This window comes from Apiospora aurea (genome assembly GCF_038362705.1).
Source record: "Apiospora aurea strain CBS 24483 chromosome Unknown utg000009l_segment0_segment0, whole genome shotgun sequence".
NCBI classification, from domain to species: domain Eukaryota; kingdom Fungi; phylum Ascomycota; class Sordariomycetes; order Amphisphaeriales; family Apiosporaceae; genus Apiospora; species Apiospora aurea.
Genome location: NW_027117396.1, coordinates 1,776,698 through 1,797,931, shown reverse-complemented (window position 1 = coordinate 1,797,931; position 21,234 = coordinate 1,776,698). Strand labels below are relative to the sequence as shown.

The 21,234-nt window shown below is 55.0% G+C and overlaps 7 protein-coding genes across 7 annotated transcripts; 4 read left to right on the top strand and 3 right to left on the bottom strand.

Annotated features, from left to right (window-relative positions):
* Window positions 1-598: 598 nt before the first annotated feature.
* PG986_013658 (cora-domain-containing protein) lies at window positions 599-3,229 on the top strand (the record flags this gene model as incomplete). Its single annotated transcript, XM_066849880.1, has 1 exon — window positions 599-3,229. The coding sequence occupies one exon, from the start codon at window positions 599-601 to the stop codon at window positions 3,227-3,229; it is 2,631 nt and encodes an 876-aa protein (XP_066694023.1).
* Window positions 3,230-6,481: 3,252 nt separating this feature from the next.
* On the top strand, window positions 6,482-7,279 carry PG986_013657 (uncharacterized protein; the record flags this gene model as incomplete). Its single annotated transcript, XM_066849879.1, has 1 exon — window positions 6,482-7,279. One exon carries the CDS (start codon window positions 6,482-6,484, stop codon window positions 7,277-7,279), a length of 798 nt encoding a protein of 265 aa, XP_066694022.1.
* Window positions 7,280-7,636: 357 nt separating this feature from the next.
* Window positions 7,637-8,734, bottom strand: PG986_013656 (uncharacterized protein; the record flags this gene model as incomplete). The annotated part of the gene is made up of 1 exon (XM_066849878.1): window positions 7,637-8,734. The coding sequence occupies one exon, from the start codon at window positions 8,732-8,734 to the stop codon at window positions 7,637-7,639; it is 1,098 nt and encodes a 365-aa protein (XP_066694021.1).
* Window positions 8,735-10,062: 1,328 nt separating this feature from the next.
* On the top strand, window positions 10,063-12,498 carry PG986_013655 (heat repeat protein; the record flags this gene model as incomplete). The annotated part of the gene is made up of 2 exons (XM_066849877.1): window positions 10,063-10,120; window positions 10,616-12,498. The coding sequence occupies 2 exons, from the start codon at window positions 10,063-10,065 to the stop codon at window positions 12,496-12,498; spliced, it is 1,941 nt and encodes a 646-aa protein (XP_066694020.1).
* Window positions 12,499-13,150: 652 nt separating this feature from the next.
* On the top strand, window positions 13,151-14,700 carry PG986_013654 (uncharacterized protein; the record flags this gene model as incomplete). The annotated part of the gene is made up of 2 exons (XM_066849876.1): window positions 13,151-13,220; window positions 13,301-14,700. 2 exons carry the CDS (start codon window positions 13,151-13,153, stop codon window positions 14,698-14,700), a joined length of 1,470 nt encoding a protein of 489 aa, XP_066694019.1.
* Window positions 14,701-14,813: 113 nt separating this feature from the next.
* Window positions 14,814-16,801, bottom strand: PG986_013653 (uncharacterized protein; the record flags this gene model as incomplete). Its single annotated transcript, XM_066849875.1, has 4 exons — window positions 14,814-15,372; window positions 15,452-16,043; window positions 16,209-16,499; window positions 16,558-16,801. The coding sequence occupies 4 exons, from the start codon at window positions 16,799-16,801 to the stop codon at window positions 14,814-14,816; spliced, it is 1,686 nt and encodes a 561-aa protein (XP_066694018.1).
* Window positions 16,802-19,176: 2,375 nt separating this feature from the next.
* On the bottom strand, window positions 19,177-20,317 carry PG986_013652 (uncharacterized protein; the record flags this gene model as incomplete). Its single annotated transcript, XM_066849874.1, has 4 exons — window positions 19,177-19,314; window positions 19,379-19,872; window positions 19,942-20,054; window positions 20,154-20,317. 4 exons carry the CDS (start codon window positions 20,315-20,317, stop codon window positions 19,177-19,179), a joined length of 909 nt encoding a protein of 302 aa, XP_066694017.1.
* Window positions 20,318-21,234: the final 917 nt, after the last annotated feature.

The window sequence follows — 21,234 nt, the reverse complement described above, 5'->3', positions numbered from 1 at the left end:
ACGCGGTAATAAAAAAGATCATCAGGCCGGCTGTGAATTACCGCCTTTTTGTGTCCAGAAAAATTGAACTCCTCCTCTCCTTCTTTCTCTGCTACCACCTCCTCTGCATACATACTTAAACAATCTCACCAGAGCATTGATCACCCCTCCAGGCCTTGTGTCCCAGAACCAGAAAGCCCATCCATCCATCCATTGATGCAGAAGACGGCTCTGTCCAGCCAGGAACGAACGCTAGGCCTAGAATGGGATAGGCCACCCTAAGTTGTAGGAGTTGTACCTGGACCTCGATGATCAGTACAGTACATATCCATTTCCCGTAATCCTATCAGCGGCTTACAGGTCCTGGATAATCCAATACTTGGTTCTCGATCCCAGGTGCCGTACTTCCAGCACTTCCAGCGCATACTTGCAGCTCCAACCTTGTCACTCCTGAAAATCCCAGCTGCATTTTCATCCCGTCATTTTTTTTGACCGGCATTCTTTGTCCGGACATTCCCAAATTCAATCCGCCATACATATTGTCAATGTCAACGCCAGCTCACTTCTGAGAGCAATCCACCAGCAATTGATCAGATAGATCCGAGCAGAGGGTCGCGCGATGGCTACTTCCGGCAATCCCTTCTCCCCGCTGGACCGGGCGAGACCAACTCTCGCTGGTCCATCTCAGACGACCCCAGCCGAATCCTCCAATGTCTCGCCGGGCTCACAAATCCCCAAGAAAAAGAAGCACAGAGGCGGCCGCAAGCACCGACGACCACGGCGCAAGTCTTTTGCAGCACCCGCCGATGAAGATGGCGGCCCGTCATCCCCGCACAGAGGAGGCGACGAGCCCACCTCCTCCCGCCCCAACAACTTTTATATGCGCGGGCGCAACCTGAGCAACACCAGCATCGAGAGCGAAGCCCTATTAGATCATCGCGAACACCCCTGGGGCTCGAGGCCTCGGAGACCTTCCACGATTATGGCTGCCTCGTTCCAACTCTCCCGAGGAGGCGGCGGCGAGCAGCAGACACCCAGACCGCGTACTGCCTATAAGAATGACAGCCAGGCAGGCGACGACAACAACGACGAGGAACAAGACGAACTTGCGCGCATGAGTGAGAGTGCGCCGCTCCTTCCGGGCCCAACCAGAACCGAATCGTCTTCCAGGATATATGGCTCGAGCGATGGTATGGGCAGCTGGGGTGGCCGGCAGCACCGCGACAGCATGCATCGTGGTTCTAGCAAATCGAGTTGGCGTGGTCAATCAGGCTTGCTAGGCCCCCCGACCCCGGGGACTGAACGGTACAATGTTAACTATCCGCCGTCCATGCCTGGGTCGCCACGGCTGGGTGGTTTGGACCGCATGGATGTGAACTTTGGAGATGAGCTCATGCTAGACCAGTTGGCATCAGCGTCCAAAGACGATGTGAATAGCCTCGGCGACGAGGATACGGGCGATCACCACATGCATGGGTCCCCCAGCTTTCAACGTCGCCATACCATTGCGCTCGAGGCCCAGGAAGATGTGTGCTTCCCGCAGGAGGGCATGTCCGAGATCGCCGACGATGAGCTGAACCAGGCGCGGGACCAGCGAAACAACATGCGCCGCAGCAGACGCCGCCGCGAGAAATGGCCCGACCTGGCTATCTTGGAGGAGTGGAGCAGAATAGAAAAGGAGGGCCGCAGCGATGAGAGGCGCATCAAGAAGATTACCGAGCCCCAGCTCATCAATGGTAGACTGCGGCCGATACACAAGGGATGGTTCAGGGCCGAAGAAGATGCTCCCTACCGCTTCACCTACTTCAATGAGGAGTTCCAGAGCACCGTTCACAGCCAGACCATCTCGGAGTTGGTACAGCCAGACGCCAGCTTCAGGGAGCTCTTCGTCCCGGAGAGACCCATTCTATCCGATTCGTCTTCGGACGAAGATGACGAGTTGGAACAGATGCCCACTATAATGAATTCACATTTCACTTCTTCGCTCAAGAACGGAGAAACCTTGTCGAAGGTACCTTCAATGGCCTTTTCTAATCGAGAAACTCGCAATGAATCCACTGATACTACTCACCTGTCTGAGCATGTACCTTCGTCCATGCCATCACGACATCAGTCTGGCGAAGCCACGCCGATGGGCTTCCCGATGGGCATCAAATCGCCAACCAAGTCCACGAGCCCCAAGCCCGAGAAACCAATCCGGTATGGCGATCGACCTGTGTGGTGGCTGGACGTTTTGTCTCCAACCGAGGCCGAGATGAAAGTCATTCAGAAGACTTTTGGCATTCATCCCTTAACTTCCGAGGATATTATGTTACAGGAGCAGCGCGAGAAGGTGGAACTGTTCCGACACTACTACTTTGTCAACTACCGCTCTTTCGATCAGGACTCCGAATCAGCCACCCACTTGGAGCCTGTGAACCTGTACCTCGTCGTGTTTCGCGAGGGCGTCATATCCTTCCACTTCCAGCAAACGCCACACCCCGCCAATGTACGGCGACGCATCCGTCAACTGAAGGATTATATGGTTCTGAGTGCCGACTGGATCTCCTACGCTATCATCGACGACATCACCGATGTGTTTGTACCGCTCATCCAGAAGATCGAGGAAGAGGTCGACGACATTGACGACGCGATCTTGATGGCACATCGGGGCGGTGATCCGGATGGCGAGGACGGTCGTCAGAGGGATGGTCGGAAAGACAAGGACGCCAGCGAGAAGAAAAGCATTGCAGGCGATACAATGGCAGGCGAGGTCCCGTCGGACGGTGATATGCTTCAGCGTGTCGGTAGCTGCCGCAAGAAGGTCATGGGTCTCTATCGCCTGCTGGGCAACAAAGCCGACGTCATCAAAGGCTTTGCGAAGCGCTGCAACGAGCACTGGGAGGTGGCGCCCCGCAGCGAGATCGGGCTGTACCTGGGCGATATTCAGGATCATATTGTGACCATGACGTCCAACCTGAGCCACTACGAGGTGATTTTGGCGCGCTCTCATGGAAACTACCTGGCGCAGATCAACATTCGCATGAACGAGCGCTCGGAGCAGACGGCCGACACCCTCGGCAAGCTCACAGTGCTCGGCACCATTGTGCTGCCTATGAACATCATAACGGGTCTCTGGGGCATGAACGTGTGGGTGCCGGGCCAGGAGTATGAGGGCAACCTTACCTGGTTCTGGTGCATCACGGGCGGGCTACTGATGTTCGGCATGGGGTGCTTCTTCATCGCCAAGAGGGTTTACAAGATTGTGTAAAGGGGAGGCCAACATCCCCCTGCTACTAACTTATGCTCGATTCTATGCTTCGGGTAATACCTCTTGTAATGGGCTTGGTCACACGGGGCGTCGTCGGCATGAGGGGTAATGGTCTGCCCAAGGTGGGCAGGTCTCTATATCTACAGGAACGCCTAATACGTACATATGTACCTTTTGGACATGGATGCGCATTCCCGTACGTGCGGGAACAGAGAAGAACAACAGAATGTAAAGCAGTTTTGTTACACGGAAACGGGCTACATGCTGCTTTCTTACCGCGTATTTATTCTATGCGTTTGTCATGGTATCGACATACATACACATGCATTGTTTGGGTCGGCCGGGTGAGGGGGAATACACGGATTAGACATACAGATACTTATTACTTAGTCGAGCAATGGACTGTTATTAAAAGAATTCATGATATTAGCTGTGGAGGTCGTAGGTTTTGATGAGAAAGCCGCGCGATCCAAAGGGATTCTCTCAGACTCAACGGCCCTTGTAAAATGCTTGTCGGAGATCGATCTCAACGACATATTTACTTTCCTCCCACATTGTACGGTGCGGAGCCCTCTTGATACGAAACTAATGGACGACGTCCTTCGCAGCAAGGCTCGAGCCCGGCCGGAGCCTCACCTGCTAATCACAGATGTATATGTCTATCACTGATTAGTGAATGCCCGTTCGTGGCGACGACGTAGTGGAACGGTCGGAAAATGCCGAGGAGGTTTCGTATCCAAGCTTGAAACGGCTCGTGGCATGGTATTGGGTCTTGGATATCGTAAGGGACATACTTAGCTAATCCGTAAGGCCCCCTGTAATGCATGACCTTTCTCAATGGGATATCAAGACTCACATAGTATTCGATGTACGCACCAGTCCGTGTCCCACACAACAGTTGTATACAAGTCTTCCCCTATTTGCCCAGATGGAGGGAGTGCTCATCATCGCGATGATCATTGGTGGATTCCCTTTCATGAGTTCCAGCTACGATTGACCTAGGCCCGTGGGAAGCGAATATTGAATATGTCGAGATATTGACCCATCTACGGAAAAAGGGGCCTAGCTTGAGATCAATGGCGCTCGCCACGCCTTACCTTTCCACACTCTCTCTTACCGACTACCACACTGCAGGACCGACTGAGCGCTCAGATACGCCCAGGAGAGGTCAAGCAACATATAAAAACACATCAAAAGGAACATCTGTTTTGCCAGCCGGGCTCGATCCTCCGATGGCGATTGGTTGCTCCACAAAAGGGTTGTGAATTTCACACAGAAGAAGGTTGTATGCCACATGAAAGCTCCAATACTCAACTCTGTTGAGCTGTAGCGTCCTCTGAATAAGTACCTAGGCAAGCCAACCCTTCGCAGCTTGCTTGGCACAAAGCAGGGCCGGTCAGTTCGCTGATGGCTTCCATCGAAATTGGATTTGACGAGTGGGGGGACTTGTCAAGAGCCCCTGCCTATATGTACTTCTCTGTGTGACGCTGCTGGCGATGATTGCTGTCGTCTGGAAGGAGAGAATCGCGGGGTTCTGGGGGTGAAAGGGAGTTGACGGCACAAGAGCAGGGTACCTATGTTTGAGGAGCTGCAGCTTCCGAAAATTCCTGATTGCTATTTTGTCGACTTGCCACCAGAGCGGTGCATGAAGGCGGTATTGGGAAACAGCGCCTCCGCGAAGGTCTGCTTGCTTGTGGGAACGGACGATACCTGCTACTGAGCGCGATGCTCCTTCCCGAAGGATAGTGGCAGACCCTCCAGATCCCCGGTTTGGTTCATTGCTTCCATGCATGCGGTCGGTCATCAACCATGAGGTAGCTTGTCTATGGAACAAGTACGAGGGATCACTAAACATCCGAGGGCTGGTCAGCCCTCATGCAGCTGCTAAGTCATGCCTTCCACCACTGCTTGCGTAAACAGACAGAAGAGTTTCGTGCACTGCTCCATCTCACATGGCTCGATGGCTGCCTTAATTAGCTATGTATCTATCGTGCGAGATGCTCGGTGCCCTTCGTCAAGACGGAAACTGTGTGGTCATGTCTGTCTCAGCACAACATCCCTCTGGAGCAGCTGCCAGTTGCAGCAAGGCGGACAGAGATAACAAAGTGGTTGGAGGCTGCGGAAACTGGTGTTGACTTCACTTGAATCCTGGCTCTTCATATTGGACTCTTGCACCTCTGGACGCCAAAAGTCTGCTCTGAGCTGACCAAACGAGCATCTTTGTCCGATTCATATGACTATTTCAGCTCTTTAATGTAATTTCATACCCCAAAGCTCCAGTACAAACACACAAAGAGGTCTCTTTTCCTCCACGCAGGAGCCACTGCCGAAAACCCCACAGACTGTACCAATACACCCCATTTGCGATGACGTACGAGAATTGGGTGCTCTCGATAGCGCTGATGATGAATGTCTTCATCCTCTGGTCCCTCAGCTCGTCTCTGAAGCCCACTGCCAATCGCCGTGCTAAGAGAAGCCCCCGCTATTCTGACGCAGAGAAGCTGTGGATGTTGACATTGTTCGGCGTTTGTACATTTATATCGTCCCTGTTCGCCATTGACTTCCTCAGGTTCTTTCACGACTCTCCTGCGAGAACGATCGAGCGACATATCTGGATGTTGGTTCTGTTCGGCCCGCTCGGCCTTCCAATCTCGACGTTATCCTTCGCTTATCTATTCTTGGAGTGGTCCAGATGGCAGGGCTCGCAACCTGGGCCTCGGGCACATAATGGTGATGCGGAAGGCGAGGTGAATGAGAAAGGACTGGATCTGCATTCCTGACGGGTTGTGGCCTCGACTGCCTTTGATTCCGCACAGGACCACTCGTCAATTCCGCGCAATTCTCTCTTGTTGATCGACATTCCACGGCCGAATGTGGACGGTAACCTCGAGAACTGGAATAGCTCCTGGCCTATTATCAATAACTGAAGCTAGAAATGTATGCCAATGGCCTCCCTACTGGTATCACACCCGCTAATGCGATTGTATAAAAATAGGTTGCGGGTTGAACCGTATGCCAATTGGTTTCCGGCGCTTCGGTAAATGGCGTTGTTGGCTTTCGCACACAACTCCCAGATCCCTGTCTGCACCATCATCCAACAAACATTGATGGGATGGAGAGGGAGGAGAAGATCGGATGGCTATCTGGGGAGGCAAAACAAAGGCTTTTCTTTTGTCTTTTGCTGGAAATTGGCCCACGTCCACGCTGAAGACTGCCCACCGGGACAATCCACGGCGCCGCGAAGTCCAAACTATGGGCACCATCCGGGGCCGCTTTCGGCAGCTGATCACCCATGACCAGTCTAGAAGAGCCGGATTACTGTGGGATAGCGCACCCAGCCCGCCGGATCCGCTCCACCCGCGAGGATTCGACGACCCAGGCCGCTACGGCAACAATAACAACCACAGCTACTGCTACTCAGTTGCCGTCGCGCCGCACGGCGGCCCCCGCAATGCAGCAATCATGTCAGAGCCACGGGCACCACCAGCGCCTCCACCGCCAAAGCTGCCAACATATGAGCCAGAGGGATTCGCCTCCTTCTTCTGGACGGCCGAGGAGGACCGCCAGCTGCTGGAGCTACGCGAGAAGGGCAAACTGGACTGGGAGGAGATCGCGGAGCGGCTGCGGGGCCGGCGGTCGGCTTCGGCTTGCTGTAGCAGGTACAACCGCACCCTGTTCAACAAGCACCTCGAGAAGATGGCGACCAAGACCAAGAGAGAGGAAGGAAAGCTTCCGGTCGTGGTGGAGCAGAAGGAGCAGGGGGACCAGAAAGTACACCGGGGTGTTTCGACAGCTTCACTACCTGAGACCTCTCCGTACTCTGTCCATTCCCCTTTGACCCCTGTGGTCTCACCGTCGTCCTCATCACTGCCAGGCGGTCACGAAAGCTCTCACGGCTATTATGGGCTGAGCAGCCTGAACTTGGATGACGAGGGTGTCCAGGGCTTGTATCAACTGCGATCCGCTCCGGAACCCCTTGAGCCCAGGGTTGCGGATACCTGCTCAGATATGTTGACGAAAGCACGATTCTGTCTCTCAGTTGGCCTTTGATGCTTTTTTATGGGGTTGGGGGTGAGTTGGCGTCTCCGAATGTTTGACGATTGGTTTGTGTTGCTATTGGAGAAATATAAGGAGATCATGATGTTGAAGCGGAGTCAGGGAAAGGGGTTCGATGCCAAGGAGTTAATATAGATTAAGACGACGAGACCTCTCTCAGTCAATTGTTGGAATTTTGTTTGGAATATATACCACTGCACCCATGTTGACTCGGAATCAATATCAACGTAGCTCATGTGTAGACAGGCGAACAGTAAGCGAATGACATAATACATAGGAGAAGTTGCCGGACGATCGCGAGTCTTACTCCTACCCGCAGAGGTATGGCAGCATACCATTGGGCTTAGTATCTTAGATTAGTTCGTACTTCGTCCCACCAAAGATAGGGGCCATGTGCCCCGGCATCTCGTTCTCTATACGAACCTTGAAACGCCACCCGGTGCAATGCCCAGGCATAAGTATCTCAGGCTTCAGTGCTTTTAGATCCCGCATGGACTTATCCATCTTCTCATTACTTGCATCTGCCAGATGATATCCTCCAACGACGCTGTACAGCGGAACGTCCCCACCACCCAACCGCACTGCATGGCGGGAGACGTTCACGACGCCAGCGTGGCTACACCCCGTGAAGACGACGAGCCCCTTTCCCTTGAGGTTGCACATGACGAAGCGCTCGTCCATGATGAGCTCGTCCTGTTCCCATTTCCCACTACTTTCGTTGAAGGTAATCGCGCCGCGGATGCCTCCCTCGTAGTCCGTCTCGCGCGGGATCCCGCCTGACACCAGGAACATATCATCCAATACCGTCTGTAACCCGTCCTCAGTACGCACCGCGGCACCCGCGTCCTGTAATTCCCGGACCGTTGGATCCGCCTGCAGCGAGATGGGCTCTTGCATCGCCGGTATCATGACGCCCCTGAACGCGGGCCGGTCGGGGTGCACGTCGACGACCACTGCTGTTGATGTGGACGTTGCCTTCTTAGCAGCAGCCGCGGAGATCATCCTGACCGCGCTGACCAGCCCGCCCGAATGGTCGCGGTGCCAGTGCGACAGCACCACGTGCTCGATGGCCCCGACGTCGAGCCCGAGCCGCTGCGCGTTGCGCGCCCAGACTTCGCCCTCGGGCCCGGCGTCGAAGAGCAGGCTGCGGCAGGGGCGGCCGGCTTTGATGGCGGTGATGAGTAGTGACAGGCCGTGGGCGCCGCAGCAGAGGGTGTCCATGCGCATCTCCCTAGTTACGCCGCCTCGGCCATGGTCGTGATGAGGAGGAGAGACACCTGGGTTTTCTGCTGCTGATGGTATGGTGGTAAGGGGCGCGCCCATGAAGGATTGGGGGTGACGGACGCCTGGGTGCGGCGAGGGCGAGATCTGGTCGATTTCGTCGTTGACGATTGCTTGGATGATGAGGGAGTCGACCTCTACGAGGGCGTTGCTGCTGCTGCTGTCCATGTTTGGGATAGCGGTGGCGGTAGACACGGTTTGCTATCACAGTCAAGTCGGATAAAGGGGGAAGGGTTCTTTGCAGGTATAAGAGCGATGTGTGTCAGAAAGTACAGTTTACGGAGACGTTTTAGACGGCTGGTTCACTATTTTTATTTCTAACATCGAATCGCAAGTAAGGGTTCAAGCAAGACAAGCAACAGGCGGGTTGCCGCAAGCGCACCATAGGCATGTAAAGTCACTCCTATTTGGCTACAGGGTAGCAGTCGGTTGCGAGTAACGATCCTAAGGTGTAAGCACATCTTTACAACCGAGAGCCCGCGACCTGCCGGCCGTTACAGGAACCCATGGGATCCCGATTTCACGAGTACCGGTATCTCGAGAGGGACGTGTTCTCGTCCGGTCGTACCGAACGTCGCCGATTAGCCGCGGTCGGTTGCGGCGTCTCAAGTATGATGGATGTCGAAACCTTGCTTAATACAAGGGATGATCTGACCGAAGATGCAGAAGTGGCAGCTGCTGCTTAACCTTAGTAAGGAGATGCATGCATCTTACATGGTGCATGCATCATGCGAGTAGATGATTCGGGATAGGCACTTCCTCTGAAGGTCGCCAATCCAGTCGCACGGTGCGGTGTAATGGGCTGGCAGCTGCGACCGGGCCGGCAGGAAAGAAGCACGGTCGGCAGAGTAGCAAGTGTACTGACGACATTGACATTGACTGACGTAGATCCCGACAAGTTAAGCGGCATTCGAATCTTCACCTTCAACGTAACTTTACAGTCGAAAACCACTGCGACTGAAGAAAATACTTACCGAGATCTGTAGCTGAGAATGCGGTTGTCGGGGTTGCAGAGAGATGTCCTCTCACTTTATCGACAATGTCTCCGTGCAGCTCGTGCAAAACCAGAGGTACTGTACTCTGCCATTCCGTCAGGAGCCAGTTCAATTACTTGCCTAAACAAGTGTGCTAACCTTCCAAAACAGGCGACACGCTCTCACTTCCAGGCGTTTGCCAGGTAAGGCTCGTTTTCTTCTCCCGTCGTTTGATGGGACCACTGACGCCAAAGAAGGTCTGAAATGAACAAAAGCGTCAAAATCGATAAGAGGGACTTCGCAGCCATAGAGTTCTTACTACGCAAAGGTCGTCGTCAATTGGAAGTATACTCTGCTCCAGGGATCACAGATATCCATTAATTCTGACCCTCTTGATCAACAATCACAGCCTTGGGTCCCAATGACCAAGTTTTGCGGCCAGGGGAGCAGGGGAGCCTTCGTGCATTTACTAGATCACCACCGAAGGAGCTAATAAGGCTTGTTTAGTCCGATGGAATCACCATGTTACGCAACACGAGTAGAATGGGCGTGATGGGAAGGCACAATCCTGGGAAGTTAGGTACTTGAGGCTTGTGCAAACAACACGCATCAGCCAGACGCCGTCGATTCAAATGCGCGCAAAGGAGCTCAAATGGCGCATACCTCGCTCCCAACAGCCATCTATCTTACTTGCAGCTTATACAACGTCGACCACCTATCTGCTTTTTTGGTCTTCTGGTCTCATTTTCCTTCTTGGACTGCAGACGATGTCTACACTCGACGTACCCTAGAAAGGAAGCCCTCATCGTCGGCCAAGGGTAAACCTCCCCCCATTCCCGGGATTTCAGCGACAGCCACCCACACAGGGCCGCTCTTGAAGTAATACGCAACCCGCTGCCGGTAGAGATCGCTAAACTACGCCCAAAGAATCGTAGCACGGGTCGTTCGAGTTGCGGCTTTCGTGTTTGTAGGCGGGTTCCTAGACGTCAAGTAAGCAAGCCAAGGAAGCGGCCCGTGAGCAGAGAGGAACGGCTCTCTTTGAAGCAAGCGTCTGGGCTCCTGGGAAGTTTCCTAGGAGATCCATATTGGGGCACACTCCCGCCTCCCGAGGGTTCTCCCTCAAAAGGGCAGCCGGCCGGTGCTCTTCGCAGACGAACAGACAGTTTGCCAGCAGAACTGCCCAGTACTGACGAACCCCTCGCCAAAACTCAACGAGAGAGAGACCAGCGAAAACGATTCGGTATCTCAGACCCGGCGACCTGGGCTTCCATTCACCGCACACTTGCTCAGCAAAGACGGTTGTCATCCATAATATCCCCTGGCCAGTTCGCCGACGAGGTACCTCGGTCGCCCAGCATACCATCTCGCACATCTAGCCAGTGCAAGGCTCTCCGGCACTTCACGAGGGAGTTGGAAAAGTACGCGGAAGCGGCTGGTGCAGCAGGCAAACTTCCGGTCATCACACCAACCGAGTCTGATTCCAAACCATCAATCCACACCGTCAAACCTCTGCTCCCCTATCGAAGCGAGTTTCAAGCTGCAGGCCTCGCCGTGACCTCCGAGGAGCAAAGGGGAAAGCTTCCCGCCGAGGTCGCGGCCAAGTTCCCAGGCCCCAATTCAAGGAGGGACAACAAGCTTCGGGGTTCACTTCCCCTTGTGAATGAACTAGACGGGCAAAATGATGATAGGTGTACATCATCTATCTACAGCGACGATACGTATATCCGTTTCACACCAGAAGATGGTGTTTCGACGGCTATGTTGGAGCTAATGCGAGAAAAGAAGGAGGATACTGTTCAAAGAAGGCCGCTTCCATGGCTCAGGAAGAAAGAAGCAGCTGGGAAACCGGCAAGCCCTGAGCCCAATTCGGCCAACAAAATCAAGATCATTTCTGATGGCAAAATTCGAACCAACCTAGAAGAAACAAACATCCCTGAGGGTACCCAATCCCGCCACCAAAACCTCCCACCTACTGATCATATTACGCAATTGCCCTTGATAAAAAAGGTACCACCGACCCCTCCTCAAGACCTACGCCGAGATTCCACTCGAAACGGTTCGCCACAGGGACCTGCAAAATTGGACATTCTTGGCACACTGAGCAAGCCAGTCAAAGCGCTGGGAAAACGACCGCCTGGGTTGAAACGAGAAGATGCCCTGGCTGCAATTCCCCGAGTAGGAGTACAAGATGGACCTCCTATGGAGAGAAGGCCCAAGTTTCAGAACAACCAGACAGCCGCGAAGGGAAAATATAGCAATCTCCCTTTCCAGGGTTTTATAAAACAAGTGGCTCGTCCCCAGAAGCACTCGCCTGCACCGGAGCTTCCTCGTACATGGAAACATACTATCAGCACTACCTCATCTCTAGAGCGTGCATTGGATGCTGTGTCTCGTAATACTGAGAAAAGGGAGGACGAGAACCATCGCCCTGAATCATACCCTGGACAGCGTAGCTTCGCTGGACCCTCAACCAATAGGCCGAGGCATTGGCAAGGTGGAAGTGTCCTTGTCAGCAAGCGTCGTCAGAATATTCATCCACTGCCAGTCATCCAAGACAATGAGAGTTGTCGAGACGCACAGGCTGTGGCCGCTCAGGATCATCCACCTGTCGAATTGGAAGGGCAACCTTGGCCAAAGGTTGCATCACCAAAGAAGCCAAACGGCCCTCCGCCACATAGCGACCAAATTCAACTTCATACTACTCCAGAGCCCAAGAGAAGTGCGGTAGAAGAAGCCCTGAGTGACTTGGATGTCTTCTTCGATTACGACGACAGCGACATCAAGGATCGAGATGTACTCCGAGGCCTTCAGCTAGCTGTTCACGCAGCGGCTGACGATTCATTCGATGCACAGGTTCGACAAAAGACCGGTCTGCGAATCAGACGCTTCCTTGCAGACCTGAGTTCTGTCGAGGTATTGGACAATGACAAGATTACGGAGGAGCAACCTGCAAGATAGAAACGCGCAGAGAAACGGCGCCTGGAGCGGGTGAGTGACAGAGCAAAGGGGAAGAAGGGCAAGAACAAAACAAGGCGTTGAGAACAGCCAGCTAATAGGAGTCTACGCTGCATGAAGTATTACCATGAACACGCAAAGTAGGAATCCTGTACCTATCACTATTGTGTCCTTGAAATGCTACGACTTGGTTTTGTCATGATTTTGGTGGTCTTTCAGACTTACAAGGGTGGTGATTCGGCGGATGAGGGATTGTGCAACAAACATGTAAGCGACGCTTCACCGTGGCATCATAGTTGTGTCTTGCAGAAGGCCGGTATCCTCTAATACACTCGACCAATCCAGTACATGGCTGCGGGCGTCTTTGTTGTGCAGTCCAATTCTCAGCTTACGGGGTGTGCGGCTTAGGGTCCTGGGGGTGTGTATAACACCTCCAGTCATCCGCGCTTACGAATCGACCAATCCCTCTCTCCCCCCACCACCTACCTACTCACTACCTACGACTACTTACTGTACCCTCAGGAATGAGCAGCAAAGCGGCCAGATCTTCACTTGAACATTCACAGGCCTCATGGAATGACCATTGTCGTGCAAGCCCGTTTCTATACCCACCCAGATCCAAAAGCCGTGGCAAGCCGGTACGTGAAAGGCGATAATGTCGTCCGCAAATGTTGGGATAGAGCAATTCAGCTCGGCTCCGAAGCATCGGGCCTGCGACGAATGCCGTAAGTCGCCTCACTTGCCCAGTGGGTCTTCTGAAGACCACCACACCACTGACAGGACGGATCCTTTTCCATCGACACAGGTTCCCGTAAGCTGGCGTGCTCGAAAGAGGCCGACGGGTGCGCCCGGTGCAAGCGCGAGGGCATCGTCTGCCACTACTCGCCCCAGAAACAGATGGGCCGACCCCGGAAACGACCGCGCGAGGAGCAGGCGACTAACAGCGAGGGTGCCTCCGCCAGTCCCACTACTTTGGAGGAGTCCCCGAACAAGACCCCCATGGTCAGCGTCCCGCCCGATACCGAGGACCCCGGCCTCGCCTTTCTGAGTTTCCTGAGCGGCGGCGACACCATGTTCGATGCGTCGCTGCCCTCGGGCCTCCTGGATGACATGGCGCTGCTGCCGCCACATGACGATATGGCCCTCAACAGCAGCAATAATAATAACAAGGGAGCGCCCGAGATGGGCCAGTTTGGGTACATGGAGATGAACTTCGGCCAGGTGAACTTTGGCGACGCAGGGGGACTCGAGCAGGCCCCATCCCTGTCGTCGTCCAATCTCGACCCGGCATTGATCAGCATGGCCGATACCCCGCCGGGAAGCGTGCCGAACATGTCCTCGGGCTCCTCGGCTTCCGCCGAGAGCACCAGCGGCGACACCAACTCGCCTCCGACGACGACGACGACGGCCGGCGCCGGCGCCGGCAACAGCAGCAATTCTTCGGTGGTCAGGTGCGCCTGCACGGCGAACCTGTACCTGGCGCTGGACTCGATGCAGCGGCTGTCCAACAGCGTGGCCGAGGGGATCCGGCAGGCGCGCGTCGCGGCCAAGACGGCGTACCAGGTCGTCAACTGCCCCGTCTGCAACGGCGCGTCGGACCGGATGCTCGCGTCCGAGGCGGAGCTGGCCGAGTCGATGTCGCAGTTCTCGCCGCACGTCATGCAGAACTTCCAGAACCTCATGCTGCTCGGCACGCTGATCCCGAGCATCGCGCACGCGTACGAGCGGATCCTGGGGCTCGTCGACAAGGAGGCCGCGCGGGCCCAGGCGGAGCGCCGCGAGATCCCCTTCCGCATGGAAGGGTACGGCGGGCTCTGGGGCCCGCTCGCCGAGGACGGCGGCTGCGGCACGGGGAAGCTGCTCGAGTACCGCCTGATGGAGCCGACGATCTGGCGGCTGACGGTGCGGGCCCTGCTCCGGGTCGACGTCTACGGCATCAACGAGCCTGTGGACACGACGATGAGCGGGCTTCCGGCCAGCAATGCCGTCTCCATGGACATGTGCCACCTCGGCCTCAAGGACCTCGTGATCCAGATGGAGAACCGGTCGAGGGCGCGCCACGCCGTCATGGACCCAACGGTCCACGCGGCCAAGTGCGGCAACTACAGCGCCGTGCTCAAGCTCCATAAGGAGGGCGAGACGCCGACTTGTCAGCGCATTATCGCGTTGGCTAGACAGGCTATTGACAATCTGGTCATTGCTTGAGGTTGTCCGTTATAATGATAATGGTACTGATATTGGGTTTATGCTTATGATGTCGCCTCTGCTATATCACGCATGCTTGGACAGGCGCTCAAACAAATGTGTAAAATAATGTATTATACATGGATGCTCTCTAGGGCCGCCACTACGCTCTCCATCAGCTGTCCCGCCTCTTCGCTGCTTATGTCGTCCGTGGCCGTTAGGCAGCGCTCGACCACCTCGCGGTACACCCGGCCGGTCTTGTTGCCGAGTCCCGGGACTAGCACGGGCAGGACGACGCGGTCCCGCCACCGCTCGGCCGAGTAGCTCGGCTTGTAGTAGGCCTGCAGGGGCTTCCAGAGCCCGATCTCGAGCAGGACGAGCCCGAGGCTGTAGACGTCGTAGCTCTTGCAGTAGGGCCGCCGCGACAGGCCGCTCAGGGACTTGGGGTGCCGGTGCAGGTCGAGGATGGACGGGTTCTTGGACGCGACCGACATGTCGGTGTCGAAGTCGGGCCGCGAGGTGTCGAAGCCGACGAGGTAGGGGCTCGAGATGTCCGGGATCAGCGCGGCGGCGGCGGTGGGCTGCGTCGCGGCCGCGGTGAAGGCCGAGGGGAAGAAGAGGATGTTGTTGGAGCAGAGGGACTTGTGCAGCCAGTCGAGCGCGTGCAGGGACCAGAGGGCGACGGCGAGGGGTCTGGGCGAGGCGGACGCGCTCGTTCAGGTCCGGGGTCTTGAGGTCGCTGCTCGAGATGAGGGTCTGCAGGGTCGCGTACGTGGGCGCGGGCGCCTTGTAGACGAGCCCGTACCGGCTGCGGGCCGCGTCGTCGGTGTAGCCGAGGCAGTCGATGGTGTGCAGGTCCGGGTGCCGGTCCGTGGCCGAGTTCATCATGCGGGCGAGCTGGTCGAGGCGGCGCAAGTGGACGAACTTCTCGTCGAGGTCCTCGCGGTCGTAGTCGACCCACTCGATCAGGACCGCGTCGGACTGGTCGTCTTTGCTGCCGCTGCCGCTGCCTCTTTGGTGGAAGCCCTCGCTCCGCTTGGGGTCCCGGTCCGACACGGCCAGCGCGGGCCGGGCCACCTTGCAGGCGAAGGTGGGCTTGAAGGCGGCTTTGCCGTGCGGCTCGTTGTCGAGGTTGATGCGGAGCCGTTTCAGGTTGGCCGAGGCGTTGAGCTTGGGGTACACGGCGTCGCTGGCGTTCTCGAGCAGGCTGAGCTGCTCGACGTCGCGCTGGGCCGACTGGAGCAGCTCGGCTACCCAGGTCCGCTGGATGGCGGGGATGCGGGAGGCTGGGAAGAGTTGCTCTAGGCCGTCGTTGTAGTCTGATGGACGGGATAGAGAATCTGGTGTCAGCTTGCGGGGGCTGGCTGAGTCAAAAGGGGGAGGGGTTATTTAGTCACCTTTTAGATCTGTGAGCAGAGATGTAAACTTGTCTTTATCTGTTGCCATTGAACACGGTATCTCAGCATACTTCTTCTCTCCTATTCTTGTTTTACAGGCGTGAATGCACAGTAAATCGGAACTGGACTTACCGGCTACCACCCATCTTGCGCGTATCGAGAACTCCTTTCGCCAGCTCCATTCGCCGCCGCCGCTGCTGCTGCTTCCTCCATTCTTACTACTCTGATCGCTGGACCGCTTGATCAGCGCCTCTTTAGTTCCTCCCGACGCCCCCTTTTTACTGCCATTGATAATGCCCTTATCCTCGTCTTCCACCAGCCCGTACCGTTCCCGCAACCTCTGGCCGTCCGTGATGGTGCGGTGCAGCTCGCTCAGGATCTGCACGGCCAGGGACCTCATCATCGCGCCACCTTGGCCTTCTCCTCCCCCCCCGCGGACCTGGCCCTATCGGTGCCAGTCTCGTTGTGGCAGCAGTAGGACCGGCAGAAGGACCTCCTCCGTAGGCGTCCATGAGATGCGCCTCGAGCTTGCCCTCGGTCACGCCCCACGCCCGGCCCCAGACCACGAGCCGCATCTCCTCGATGCGCAGCTTGCAGGCCAGGCCCCGCGATTGCTCGGCGAACTGCGCGGCTGTGGTGAAGTGGCCGTACGCTTTCACGCACCCGTCGAAGATCTGGCCCAGCACGCCTACGACGGCTAGGGCCGTGCCGACGGCTTCTGCCATGTCTCACGGTGCCTGTTGCTGCTTTTTGGAGATCTTGTTAAGTGGTGTGGGGGTGTGGCTGGGAAAAGGAAGAGGGAAATAGAGTAGGGTGGTTGAGTATGCTGATTGATAAAAGTAATAGTAATAACAATATCGTGCCAGAGACAATGTGCTACTGGTACTCCTGGCTGTGATACAGCATGTCTGGTGGCCAAAGACACACACAAAACAGCAACAAAAAGCGGGAATGGGTATAGGTAAGTATGTATGAAACCAGTAAGCACCCGTAACCGTAAATGTGGTGTTGATTCGCCGAGGACAACTGCAATGCAGTACTACGGAGCCCCAGAAAACCACCACAGGCAGGGAAACGATCGTTCCGGGGGCGGTGCGATGCGGCGATACGGGGTGGGTGCAGTGGATTACGGCGCCAATTATAGGTAAGTATGTATAGCCTGCAGGACCGGTGGCAGTTGGCAGGTTGGCGCTATGTATAACTGCGGGCAGAAGGGGGCTATGAAAAAGCGGTCGGCTAGTTTAGGTCGACATGGTGATGGTATAGTCACTTGTGCTTAGCTTGTCGCTATTTTGAGCGTATCTTGCCGCTATTACTATCATACTTGATTCTATCGCAAGTGCATGGGGTGTCATTGTTGGCTGACAGTTCATGAGCGCCATCAGGGGCTCGGGCTCTGCTCAAAGAAACAACCAAAAACACAGAATGTTGAATGTGTGATCGCATCGATGGCGCTCCTGGGACTGAAATTGTAACACCATAATTCGAATGAATTGATCTTGAACGCTGAAGCCTGTCCCAGATTCATCATGCTGGATAGAGGTGCTGCCATACGAGCCAAGGTTGTATTTATCCTATCAGTTCGCAGTCAACCAAAGTCGCTACGCGGCAACACGTATGGTCAAGAGTTTCTTTAGATGTCGATAGCCTCTGTTCTGGTCCATGTTGTTCTTGGATAGGGCCCTGCCACTCAGTAGCTGTGATTTGAGGCCGACTTCCTGATCAGTTAGGGGCAAGAAGGTGGTCACTCACTGTAGCTTCTCAATGTCGAGCAAACGGTCGAGATCGCCTCGAGCCCTCAAATATGCGCCGCATGGGTCAGGATTGTGTGCGTGATGATGCGCTTCGTTATATGTGCTGCAAGAATACATCAATGTTTGTTTGAATGCAGTTTTCATACAGCTACGTCGTACTGTTTGGTAGAGATTGTCTTCGGCGACCAAAGCAAACCATCTCAGGTCTTTGTCCCTATATGGCAGCCATAAGTCAAGCCAACATGGCATCGTTTGGCTTATTCGTCTAGCCACTTTTCCACTTTGGTATACATTTCGAATCGAACGGAAGAAGAAAGCCAGCCGAATATGGAGGAATCGGATGAAGAGTACGAAGCATGGGCTCTTACCAATGACTTACGAGGATGTATTGTTCGACCTCAAGCCGGGACCCCCACGACAGCAGAACTCGACGAAGGGCCATGCTAAAAGAATGGAAAGACCCGGAAAGCTTCGGCAGCTATGTACGTCTCCACGACTACATAGCCCAGCTGATCGGTCATGGTCTGGTGAACGAGGCGATATACCCCGATGCTGTGTTTCGCGAAGCCTTCGGGGAGGAGCGGGCCAAAGGGGACCCCGTCCGCGTTGCTGCCTTTACGGCAGCCACCAGGTATTGGTACCATGCCAAAGAGCGACTGGAAGAGCTCGGCTGCGACCTCGAGCAATTCGGGAGCCCTTTACGCCGTACTCAAGCTCGCCCAATATGGCAAAGGGCTGCCCATCTCTTCATCATCTATTTCCTTCTACTGTCGTTCGGTAATTTATTCTTTCGTATTCTTCATGCCAAAGAGGCATTTCGGGGTTCGCCCTGGAAGCTCGGCCCGTCTCTTAAAAAGGGGTACCACTACCACTCATTAGTTGCGATGCAAGCCAACACCTTAGTCACTCACTGTAGCTCTGATCAATGCTGATTATATCCAACCCCTTTCCTGCTGGCAGATGTGATTGGCATCTCGACGATGAATCGAATACAAATTTACAAACTGAACTTGGCTCACACATTCACTCCATCCAAAAATTTGATTGGGGCCTCTGATCGAGGGGGTTCAGGTAGATGTTGTATCATTAGAAAAATGCCGTCATACTTCTTCATTCATCCTTAACTGTAACACTTTTTACAAACAATACTGAAAACAGAGGGTCAGGCTGCGCCGTTTCAACCCGTCTGCTAATCTGAGATACTAGATCCGTTTCAGGCCCTTGGACGCCAAGTGATGCGCGCTAGATCCACCTCAACATAGCTTAGGAGCCAGTCGCTGATAACCTCCCCCAAGCCCCTGGGGGCGCCTCTTGAACCACCCAGATTGGTGGTATATAGCTTCGCTCTAGTAGACCTTCTTCTTCTCGTCGATGCTGAACTGACCGGGGCCGCTGTTAACGAGCAGGAGGAGTCCGCCGACGATAGACAGGATCTGGAAGAAATCGTACTTGGCGAAGTCCTTGTGGGGGTGGTGCTCGTGAAGCTGTTACGTAAATCAGTATGTGGTCCAATTGGAAGGGCGCGCCAAGGGGGTAAATGCTACTTACAGTCCAGAAGTTGTTGACCAGGAGGTTGAAGATGCTGAGAATGACGACCAACATGATGGCGCTGAACTTGGCCTTGAAACCGACAACAACCATGACGCAAGCAACCAGGCCAACGAGAGAGACAACGACTCTCCAGAGAGACCACTCGCCGCTCCAGACGAAGCCAATGAACAGGAAGATCAGGAGGACGCGGCCAGCGAGCTGGAAGTACATCTTTCGGTCCTTCTCGTCGAGCGAAGGCAGGCCAGCGAAAGCCTTGGATTTCCTGACCCAGGAGTCGGAGAGCACCATCAGGAGACCGCCAATAACGGACAGGTTTCGGAGGAAGAAGTTGAGGTCGAAGATCAAGCCATAGCCGAAGGCCTGGACCACCACGACGCCCATCAGACCGGCGACGGCGTAGTCGGAGTGCTTGCGGATGATGACCATGGTGGCACAGGCGACCATGGTGAGGACGTTGACCAGGAGGAAGGTGTGGTTAAGGCCGGAGGGGACTGATGCTCAAGGTTAGCACTCCGCAGTTGCGCGAAACAGGGTAGACGCGAGGTCAGGGATGTACATACAGTGCCTGTAGTCATGGAGGTATAGCAATTGGTCGTTCCATTGCGTCAGGATTCGGAGAGCGTCCTCGAGGAAAGTCACGACAATCAAGAAACGTCCAATGACGGGGAGGTACCTGATACAGGGACGTTGTCAGCTCTACTGCAATCACCAACTCGAGCTCCTACGCAGCTTAGAGCGCGTGGGAGGAGAGGAATTCCAAAGGCTAGCTTACGGCTTGATGGGTTCACTAAACGTATCCAGCATGTCCTCGATCTTGGAGGTTTGTTCGCGAATGGCATCGAGCGGACTCGGATCTGCAGGACCCTCTCTTTGTGCACCCCCGAAAGGGTTCTGGCCGCCCAGGTGGTACCCGGCAGTGCCTCTGATTTGTGCCATGTTGTCGAGAAATTGGGGGGGAGGCAAATCGATATAGACCTGCTTGTTCGGCGAGCGCGGATAGGTGGTTGTGAGGACGATCAAGCTTCCGTGGAGACTATCACGTCGAGGAGCAGGTAGAGAGAGGTGATTTGGCTGAATTGGGTCGGCGGAGGGGAGAGAGAATCAAAAGTCGCCAAGCTGGGGGCTTCTTCTTTCCGCCAAGAAATTCAATGGGAGTGGTTGGACACACGGAGACGGAGCGCGGAAGCTCGCTCTTATAAAAAAATATGTGGATAGCAGAGCAGACGCGGGCGGAGAAAGGCTGGCAAAGACGAGAGAAAGTAACGGCAGCCAGCGACGTGAGTGGGAATGACGGGAAGTAGGGTAGGGTGGTGGGATTTAAAAAAAAAAGGAAATCCTTTTTGAAGGCGACCGCGGTGATGTGATGCCGAGAGCAGTTCTGGTACTGGCGCAGTGGTGGCACGCTCAGTCTTCTCACTGTCGAAATGGTAAGCTTCCGTGTCCGTTGCAGGCACAACCGTGTCCTTTACTCTGCTCAATTGGTGAAAAGCAATTGCAAGGGTGGTGGCTGCTGCTTGCTGCTTGCTGCTGCTGCTGCTGCTGCTGCTACTGCTACTGCTGCTGCTGCTAGTGATTGACGATGAGCCGAGCAGCTTATGTACTCCATAGGGCCTATACTTTGAAACTACCAGAGAAGGCCCCTGAGCGCAAGCAGAACTCAAGTACCTTAGGCAACCTAGAGTACTCCCAAGTGCCCGCTAAAAGAGCTCAAAGACACGGGAGATACCACCTGGTCCGTTCGGCACGTCCACCCAGGGCCCTTAATTGGTTGGGTCTAGTGGTTTTCAGTGGGTAACAGCTGAGTAAAGAGGGCTGATGCTGAGAGCTATGTGATCCATCTTCTGAACCATGCT